This window comes from Lynx rufus, unplaced genomic scaffold (assembly GCF_022079265.1).
Source record: "Lynx rufus isolate CCGP_SWC_20201006 ecotype Redwood Valley unplaced genomic scaffold, mLynRuf1.p SCAF_17, whole genome shotgun sequence".
NCBI classification, from domain to species: domain Eukaryota; kingdom Metazoa; phylum Chordata; class Mammalia; order Carnivora; family Felidae; genus Lynx; species Lynx rufus.
Genome location: NW_025814831.1, coordinates 27,851,093 through 27,861,736, shown reverse-complemented (window position 1 = coordinate 27,861,736; position 10,644 = coordinate 27,851,093). Strand labels below are relative to the sequence as shown.

General features: G+C 41.6%; 1 protein-coding gene across 1 annotated transcript in view; it reads left to right on the top strand.

Annotated features, from left to right (window-relative positions):
• Positions 1-59: 59 nt before the first annotated feature.
• Positions 60-10,644, top strand: part of TTLL5 (tubulin tyrosine ligase like 5) — a 240,415-nt gene continuing 229,830 nt past the window's right edge. Inside the window, exons 1-3 of the mRNA XM_047080320.1 lie at positions 60-429; positions 1,775-1,944; positions 8,415-8,521. Of these exons, the coding sequence (XP_046936276.1) occupies positions 1,871-1,944; positions 8,415-8,521 (181 nt within the window). The 5' untranslated portion in view covers positions 60-429; positions 1,775-1,870. The remainder of the gene's footprint in view (positions 430-1,774; positions 1,945-8,414; positions 8,522-10,644) is intronic.

The following is a 10,644-nucleotide window of genomic DNA, read 5'->3' as shown; positions in this document are numbered from 1 at the left end:
CTGCCAATCAGCGGGTGCCGCTTCTCAAGGCACCTCCCCCCCCACCCCCGCCCCTCTGTACCGCTGCTCACGCAGTGAGCCCTCTTCTTGAGCGTGGCGGAAGAACTTCGCGGCTGGAGTCAACCCCTTAGGAGTGGAGGGGAAAAGAGCGGAAAAAACAACTCAAGACTTCTGTTGAGGGCAAAGCTCTGCGCCCGCGCTGCGCCGCGGTGACGAAATTCCTTCGCGCCCGAAGTCGAGCGTTTTCCGCGCGGGGTGGCGGGCGCCTGCGCAGTGGCTCCCAGCGGGCGGTTGCTTGTTGGTTGTTGTAGTAACGGGGGAAGCAGCCGTCGGCGGCGGCCGTGAGCCCGGCTGGGGAAGGAGGAGAGGGTGGTAGGCGCAGAGCGCTGTCCCCGCCCGCCGGCTCCGAGCCATGGGAAGATGAGACAGGTAAACGCCTGCGCCGGCGCGCTTCCCTACCGGAGGGAGGTGAGCTCCCGGGTCTGGGCGGGCGCCAGCTGCTGCACTTCCCTCTTGAAGTCTGGGAGCAGCTGTTGGTTTCCGGGCGCGCTGGGCTGAATCGCTGCGGCGGAGTCGCCCCTGTCCTTTCCGTGGGGAGCATCTGAGGACCTACCTGGGATTGGGGTGAGCCGGGGGTGGGGCTGAGGGGCTGATCCCTTTAGGGCGAGGACGCTTCTTGTGCGAGTTGTCCTTAATCTTCTTCCGATCTCCGTGTCTCTCTCCACTCTGCTGGCAGCCTGCGACAGGTTTGGCATCCGTTCCTCTCTTGGAGGTCTTGTTTGTTTCGTTTTAATTTAAAGGACTTCCCAACATTTTGGGAAAGATCGAGAAATCCCGTTGGGAATCCCCCGAAGAACGCCTTTGAAGTTATTAGATCGTGCCCATTCCGCTGAAGATCTGTAGGGATCATTATCGGGATCCACGGGTTTTTGTCCTGTTTACGATCTTATATGTGTATATGAATGCATAGAAAAATAAGATTTGCAAAGATCGACATCAGATGATTATCTCTGAGTGATAGGGTTATGGTCATTTAAACATTTTCATTTTCTATATCTGTAATTTCCATTTCAGCCCTAAACACCCAACAAACGTACTTTTTACTATGAAAACATATTTTAAGTTAGAAATATCCTAATTTTAATGCCTTTGCGAGATTCAGATCATAGTTTGTGATTTTTAGTAAGGGAGAATAATTTTTGAGTGAAAGGACAGTGGTGTTTTTTTTTTTTTCAGCTATTTATGACCTTGATTCAGGAGAATATATTAATCTTTTAGTTTAGTGGTTGAGTTTGTTTTAGTGGAAACATGAGGGCATTTTACCTGTGTGCTTGTCATAGAGTCTAAAGAAATAATTTCAAGGATCGTAAATCTTGAGTTTTTATTTTTAACCCAGATCAGGTTTTTCTAAGCAAGGAGTCTATGTTTTAGGCAATCGACCACCTATCTCAGACTTTTCTAAGAGCTAAGTCTTATTAGATTTAGTATGTAAAAGAAAAATGAGAAGCTCAAACTTAATAAGAGCTCTTTATTTTATTTTATTTTATTATTATTTTTTAATAGCAGCTCTCTAAATGCACAGAGGACAGACAGTATGTTTGGAAAAAAATTTTGATTTTTGTGGCATTAGTGGGGCACTGTGAGAGAAGGTAAGCTTCCAGAGTTTGGGCACCATTTAGGTAAATATTCGTTTTTTTTAGACTTGGAAGATTAATAGCAATAACCAACAAATAGACAACCCTGTTGTGTTTCGAATCATTTGGCTTTCTTGCAGGAATCAGTGCCACCTAAATTGTTTGATCCAGTGAATCTGCAAGGAAAGGTCTCTGAGGCCCCCCGTCTGCTGACTGCATGACAAACCCTAAAGGAAATGCCAGTCGTGATGGCCCGGGACCTGGAGGAGACAGCATCATCCTCAGAGGATGAGGAGGTGGTAAGCCAAGAGTAAGTAAGAGCAAGCTTGCTTTTGACCTTTTGCCTTTAGGGTGGAAACGAATTCTCTTTTACTTATACCTTCTTTTACCTAGTCCTTCTTTCGGTATAGCCTGACTCTGGTTTTAGTTTCTGACCACGATTTTTTTTTCCATTTTTTTTTTTTTTTATAACTTATTGTCAAATTGGCTAACATACAGGAGACAGTGTGCTCTTGGTTTTGGGTGTAGATTCTCATGGTTCATTGCTTACATACAACACCCGGTGCTCATCCCAACAAGTGCCCTCCTCAATGCCCATCACCCATTTTCCCCTCTCTCCCCCCCCACCCCCCCATCAACCCTCAGTTTGTCCTTTGTATTTAAGAGTCTTTTATTCTAACCATAATCTAATTCAAGATTTTATTAGTTGGTTACCCTTAGCTATCTGAAATGAGATAAGGCTTTGTTTCTGGGCTCAGGAGTGAACATTGGCTCTAGATGTTGCTCTTTGTATACTCTTGATTGGAGCTTGTAACATAGGAGATTTTGATATTTGTAGACATTAAAGCAAAGTAGGCCTCCAAACTCTGTGAGATAGGTTATATTATTTTCTCAAAAGCTTTTACAACCATAGAATGATAGTATATAGAGAGGTCAAGTAACTTACCAGAGTAACTGTGGGGCCGTACATTAGAATTCTGTAACCTGTGCTATGTCCATTGAACCACACTGCTTTCCTGAGTTCTTTTGGGTAAGAGTCAAGTTTTTTGACTGCTGGATTCTCATGATAATAATAATGAACGACGGTGGTAAGTGCAGCTTATCATTTAGCATAGATGACGGTAAGGGCTTTAACTGATGTATCTCATTTAATCTGAACATGTTATTATTCCCACTTGATGAAGCTCAGCCATGCAAATATCAAAGAACTTTTTCAGGGATTCGGGGGGAGTAAGTGATGGATTGAGATTCAGACCTAGTTTTCCAGGATTTTGAGGCACTTTGCTGTTTTGCCTCCTTTAACATTATTATTTGGCACAGAGGACAAAGAGAGAATGCGACTCGAAGTTAAGATTCGTTTTTAAAGATTCTCTGTGAGTCTCCTTGGGTACTTGTATGCTATGTAACCTGGAAAGTGGGGATAATATCTCCCAGGCTATTTTGTAGAGGTATGATTAGAACCAAATAGAATGATATGTAGGAAACTACTTTATAAATGATGAAGTGCCATACAAATGTTAAGGCATTATTCGTACTGGCTTTAATATTGAATTTAAAGTCGATTTCTTACTATAAAGTAGAAGGTTACATTATTTAATATGACTACAAAAAATTACTGAAGCATTCATAAAGCTTTGGAGAGAGGCTTCTCATCACTGTTAGGTCATAGAAAAAATAGAGATTTAACATTATATTTGGGTCAGTCTTATTCAGGATAATTAAATGGATAATTCCCTCTAGTCACTTCAGCTTCTTGTGACTTTTTGCTTTCTGTGTGCTGTTGCTTACCTGTTTCACAAAATTTAACTTTTGCTACAAGCATCAGTCTTTCTGATTTCAAGATCATATAAAAAAAATTTTGTTTTTACATTTATTTATTTTTGAGAGACAGAATGAGACAGAGTGCAAGTGGGGGAGGGGCAGAGAGGGAGACACAGAATCCAAAACAGGCTCCAGGCTCTGAGCTCTCAGCACAGAGCTGGATACGGGGCTCGAACCCACAAACCGTGAGATCATGACCTGAGCCGAAGTCGGACGCTCAACCGACTGAGCCACCCAGGCACCCCTCAAGATCATTCTTTTACTTCTTGACTGTTTCTTTTATTAGTGGGCTTAAGGGTTGGGCCTGATGAGTATTAGATTGAACTCTATGAAATTGCTGTTTTGACAGATCAAAAACAGTAAAATATTGACAGTTTCAGATGGTTCAACCTAATATTATAGTAGGTACTCAGTAAATACTTGTTGACTGAGTGACTGAATGAAGGAATAAATGGAGACTTTATGCTTTAGATCACCTTGGATCAGGGGTTCTTAACTTTTTTCTATGCCATGTATCCCTTATCAGAATAATATTTTTAGGTACTTAAAATATATATCATTAAAAATAGTACCAATTACATTGAAGGCAGTTATTAAGGTTAAAAAACCCAAACTTGTGACACAGTGTAGTGATATGTGCTTTTTCACTGATGCATTAAATAACAAGATTATTCATCTGAAACGTGGGTAAGTTAAATTCCATTTTCCAAAGACCGCAGCGTGAAGACTGTTTTTGCTCAGTTTGCACGAGCTCATCACTCTGTCGGGTAGTCTTTGTTAGCATTTATAAGTGGGGAATATTGGGAAGCATCTTGGTTGTCTGGACCACCACTGTGATGTGTCACCATTTGGCAGCTGATTGATTGCTTTGTGAGACCTACCAAATTGTTGTCCAGCTTCATGTTGGATGAGGAAGACTGACCACAGGCGATCTCGTGGCAAGGTTAATAACTACTCTAAGTGATAAATGTAAATGATATTTTTAGGTATCTGCAACCCCTGTGTGATACGGTAGAAAAAATCTCTAATTTCAGACAGACTCAAAGGCGCAGATGACGCTCGTACCCCTGGGCTAGGTTGCCCACCTTCATAGTTGAGAAAGGTTAAGTTTCTAGAAGAAGGTAGTAAAAATACAGGTGTCATTCCCCATCCCAATCCAATTTCATGGATTTTTTGCTCTTCTTCCTTTCAAACTCCTGTTGACTTTTCACTGTTAATGTTCCAGCAGCTCATGTCTTTTTTTTTTTTAATTTTTTTTTTTCTTTTTTTTTCGACGTTTATTTTTATTTTTGGGACAGAGAGAGACAGAGCATGAACGGGGGAGGGGCAGAGAGAGAGGGAGACACAGAATCGGAAGCAGGCTCCAGGCTCTGAGCCATCAGCCCAGAGCCTGACGCGGGGCTCGAACTCACGGACGGCAAGATCGTGACCTGGCTGAAGTCGGACGCTTAACCGACTGCGCCACCCAGGCGCCCCAGCTCATGTCTTATCTATCAGACATTTTATACTTTAGGAATCTTAAGCCAGTTTGTTCACACTTGGAGTGATACGCTTTCATTTTTAAAGTTTTGGAAGTTATAAGGCCATAAATCATCTAAGGGCGTTGATTTAATCCAAAGATGTATCTCCATGGTCATCTCGTCGATCTGCTCAGATCCCAAGGCTGTGTTAAAGAGTTCATGCCTGGCAGTCCTGGACTTCAGGGCTAGAAACTGTCCAGGCAGTCCTTATTTTGCATGGCATTATTTCAAATAGTGAATTTAAAGGGGCTCTTTTTCTGTATTTTGCTAGATTTATCTGTAGATGTGGAAGGATTAGATACAAGGTTTCTTTTTTTTTTTTTAATTTTTTTTTCAATGTTTTTTATTTATTTTTGGGACAGAGAGAAACAGAGCATGAACGGGTGAGGGGCAGAGAGAGAGGGAGACACAGAATCGGAAACAGGCTCCAGGCTCCGAGCCATCAGCCCAGAGCCTGACGGGGGGCTCGAACTCACAGACCGCGAGATCGTGACCTGGCTGAAGTCGGACGCTTAACCGACTGCGCCACCCAGGCGCCCCGTTACAAGGTTTCTTAAGGCACTAAAAAAATAATTTTAATTCCTATCATAAAAACCAGCTTTATATCAGTTCGTCGACATACACATGGGGAAAAAAAGATCATCGACAGATGATTATACAGTGAGTACTATAGGAATTCCGAGAAAGAAGGCGTCACTGTGGGCTGGAGGAGGTGGGAAAGGCTTTATGGAGATGGTGAGATGAACTGGGCCTTAAGGGTAGGGCTAAATGAACAGAAATGACAAAGGCATTTCCAGCAGGGGCACTGGTATGAATAAGGCATAGAAGCTTTGAATTATGTAGGCCAGATCCCAGGAGTAAATAATATATATGCCTCATGAAATTGTTTTTTAAGAACCAAGACGTTGTTAAGCTTTCAGTAAAGTGAACCTTCAAACCTTCTGCTTCGGTAATCATCCAAGTCTTGTGTTCGTTCATGTCTCTAAGAGCGTATTTTCTTAATGTAGACCTTTTTCTGGTGTGAATGAAAATTTCAAGTCCCGATTTTCAGTTTCCTGACCGTTTTGAATCTTTTGCCTTTAGCACCACCTGGCGGGAGCATGCTTTTAAAGACGACATAGCGTCTGCCTTAAGTGTATTTTAGTTGACCTGCTGAATTCATGACGTGTCTGCCACCTCTTTTATCTTTTCATAGGTTGTAAGTGGAAGGATTTCTCCATCAGGGATTTGGTTTTCCACAAATAGCATAGTTAGGGCGTTGGCTGTTCTTAGCCTTGTATGTGTTTCTTGAGTTCCTGACTCTTGTCACGCGTTTTAACTTGGAGCAGTGATCCATTGTTTGTAAGCGGGAAGGCAGAGTGGTGCCAGTTTGTAGCTAGTGCTAGATTCACGAGCAACTTTGCATCATTTCCAGACTTTCTGTCCAAGACTTTGCTGTTTAGGCTGCCTAGTTTTTCTCTATCCTCCGACTTAGAAATACAGTAGAAAAATTACAGTTGGAAGAGATCCTAGGAATCATCTGGCCCCGTGCCCACCTTTTACAGGTGTTTAAGATTAAAAAGCAAGCAAACCACAAAAAAATCCTTCTTGCTAAAAAGTGCCCCTGATAAATACCTTTTCTTACAAATGGGCACTGGCACCCAAGTGAAAAAGTAGGAGCAGTAAGCATCCACATTCCATTTCTAGAAAACAGGAAATGAACTAGGTACGGTGTTCTTTGCTTTTTTGCTAAAACACTTCGGCAGCTCATCCAAAGTCTCAAGTCTGCCTGGCAGCCTGTGCATTCAAAATGGGCATCTTTTTAAACATGGGTTGGGAGGGTCTGACTTGGCTCTGAGATTTGTAGTGTGACCTTTCTTAAAGAGGTGTGGTCATGTAAGTTTTTGAGAGCGGCCCAAATTTTGGCTAAATGGATCTTATTCTGTTTAAGGAATTGATTAGTTTAGGTTCCCAAACTGTTAGGTTTAAGTTGTTCCTGGGGCGCCTGGGTGGCTCGGTCGGTTAAGCGTCCGACTTCGGCTCAGGTCATGATCTCGCGGTCCGTGAGTTCGAGCCCCGCATCGGGCTCTGTGCTGATGGCTCAGAGCCTGGAGCCTGTTTCAGATTTCTGTGTCTCCCTCTCTCTCTGCCCCTCCCCTGTTCATGCTCTGTCTCTGTCTGTCTGAAAAATAAATAAATGTTAAAAAAATTTTTTTTTAAGTTGTTCCATATACGAAACATCACTGAAATGTGATTAGGGAGATGGAAACAGGGAAAGAGCCCAGGCAGACACTTGGGTTCAGGTACGTCTTCCCTTACTTAACCAGCTGTGTGGCCTTCAGCAAATCACTTACCCTCTCTGAGACACCCTGTTTTTCCCCCCAGTTCCTAGTGTGGGTAAGAGGATTAAGTGAGATAGCATATGAAAGCTCCTATTCCTGGCACATAGTAGGGACTCGGTCATTTCTTTCCCTCCTAACTCCTTGCACAAAGGAGGTTGAAGATTTTTCTAATCTTTAAGTAAATGTACATCTGTCTGAGATTGATTAAACAGAGATTTCCTGAGGATAGAGGAAGAGAGTAAAGTCAGAGATCCTTTTCTGGAGAGAAATATTACTCCATTTTGTATAGGCTTGCTTTAAAATACGTGATTTTAATTGGAGCGCTTGTATTAATTTTGGGTTCCTGGCTCAGAATCTTAGGATGCGTCATCAAATTGGCTTAAAAAGGGACTGTAGAGTATAAAAGGGTATATAAGTTATTGTGAATGCTGTATATTAGTTAGGATTCTTTATGTATGCTGGGGATTAAAACATAAATTGTCTTAAATAATAAAGGGAATTTATTTTTTTATTAAAAAAATTTTTTTTCCCGCGATCCCCCATAAGGGGAATTTATTAACCCATATTCGGGAAAGACTTGATTCTGCAGCTGCACGTCTGCTTCTCAGGATTTCGTGTCTCTCATTCTTCGAATGAGGTTTTCACTGACTTCCTCCTTTACTGACAGCTCCAGGCTCTTCTCTCAAGGACACAAAATGACAGTTGTACTTGGAGACCTCATTCTCTTACACCGTCAAGGGGAAGAAGCCATCTCTCCTGCAGCTGCTCTAGAAGAGAAAGGAAGCAGCTTTCTTCTAGAGGGTCTCACAACATATCTTCTGACACTCACTGGCTCCAGTGGGTTTATGTGCTCATCCCCGATCCAGTAACTAGAACTGAGGGGTGAAGGCCCTGAATGGCTGAGGCCAATCAAAGCCCGTCCCTGGAGCAGGGAGGGAGTTAATCGTAAATAGAGCACATGGCTAAGAATGGGAGATGAATGGTTTCCCATAGGGCATTTGGGGTTCTTGTTCCAGGCAGAGGGAAAGTTGCTAAGCAGCAAACCACGGCGATCTGTGTCAGTGGTTAATTCAGACTTTGAGCTGTCAGTTAATGAAAACCTTTTGTTACGGCTGTAGGGATCATCCGTGTATCATGTGGACCGGAGGCTGCAGGAGAATTCCAGTTTTGGTATTCCATGCTGAGGCTATTCTGACAAAGGACAACAATATTCGAGTCATTGGCGGTAGGTATGACGTCCCCCCACAGAGGGCAGGGCTGGGCATGGCCCCTGTACCCTTGTCTTGCAGAAGTTGATATCACATGTAAGTAGGAAAAGGGCCTTGGTCACAAGAAAAATGTAGCATTTTTTTTTTTTTTTTATGCTCGAAAGGATTATTTGTAATTTCTTAAATTTTCTGCATTTTAAGTTGCTTTTCTTCTTTGAATTTTGTCTTCAGAATTATGTGTATGTGCGTTATTGTTATTCTTTGTGGTAAAATATACAAAACGAAACGTACCCTTCTAACCATTTCAGAGTGTACAATTCAGTGGCGTTTAGTACAGTCACACTATTGTACAACCCTCACCACGATCTAGTTCGAGAACATTTTTCATCATCCTAAAGTAAACCCTGTATCCATTAAGTAGTCACTCCCTATTACCCCTTACCCCAGCAACTAGTAACTGCTCATCTGCTTTCTGTCTCTAGCGATTTGCCTGTTCCGGACGTTTCGTACAAATCCACTCAGACAGGATGTAGTCTTCTGTGTCTGGCTTTTTTCACTTAGCATAGTGTTTTTAAGGTTCATCCATGTTGAAGCATGTATCCCTACTTCATTCCTTTTCATGAAATGCCATATTTTGTTTATCCATTCATCAGTTGATGGATCAGTTGGTGGTTGTTTCCACCTTTTGGCTATTGTGAACAGTGCTGCTCTGAAGATTCATGTATGAGTTTTTGTTCGGACACCTGTTTTCAATTCTTCTGGGTCTATAGCTAGGAATGGAATTGCTAGATCTTATGGTAATTCTGTGTTTCACTTCTTAAAGAACTGCCAAAGGAGATTCCATAGTGTCTACACAATTCTGCATCAGTGATGTAGGAGGGTTCCATTTTCTCCACATCCTCACTGACAATTGTTATTTTCTGTTTTTTAGATGATAGCTGTATTAGTGGGGGTGAAGTGGTATCTTACTGAGGTTTTGATTTTTATATCCCTAATGACTAATGACATTGAGCATCTTTTCATGTGCTTCTTGGCTATTTGTATATCTTCTTTAGAGAAACGTCTATTCAAAGCCTTTGCCTATTTTTGATTTGGGTTGCTCGACTTTTTGTTGTTGAGTTATGAGTTCTTAAACATTCTAGATACTAGACCCTTATCAGATACACAATTTCCAAATTCTTCTTCTAGATGGATTCACTAGTGAATTCTATCAAACATTTAAAGAATCAACACCACCAATCCTTCTCAAACTCTTCCAAGGAAGAGGAAGGAACTCATTATATGAGGCCAGCATTACTCTGATACCAAATCCAGAATAAGACATCACAAGAAAACAAAACTACAGTTAAAATCCCTTATGAATACACATGCAAATATCCTCAACAGAATATCAGCAAAGCAAATCAAACAACATATTAAAAGGACTATACCGTGACCAAGTGGGATTTCTCTCAGGAATACAAGGATGATTCAACATACAAAAGTCAATCAATGTAACATACCACACTAATTTCACTTCTTCTTTCCAACCTGGATGCCTTTTCTTTCTTTCTTTCTTTCTTTCTTTCTTTCTTCCTTCCTTCCTTCCTTCCTTCCTTTCAAGTTTATTCATTTATTTTGAGAGAGAGACAGACAGAGAGCGGGTAAGGGAGGGGAAGAGAGAGAGGGGGAGAGTATCCCAAGCAGGCTCTGCACCATCAGCACGAAGCCTGACACGGGACTCGAACCTACTAACCGCGAGATCATGACCCGAGCCGAAAGCAAGAGTCAGAGGCTTAACTGACTGAGCTACCCAGGTGCCCCGTTTTTATTTATTTATTTTGAGAGAGAGAAAGAGGGAGAGAGAGAATCCATCCAGTCTCGGCTTTTCTTTATTGGGAGGGTTATTCCTGATTCAACCTCTACTTGTTATGTATATATTCATATTTTGTATTTTGTATTGAGTCAGTTTTGGTAGTTCATGTGTTTTTAGTTTTTGTCCATTTAGTTTATCTTATTTGTTGGCATACGAATATTCATAGTATTTATTTATTTATTTATTTATTTATTTATTTATTTCATAGTATTCTAGAATCCTTTTTATTTCTGTAAGGTCAATAGTAATGTCCCCATTTCATTTCTGCTTTTAGTATTTAGAATC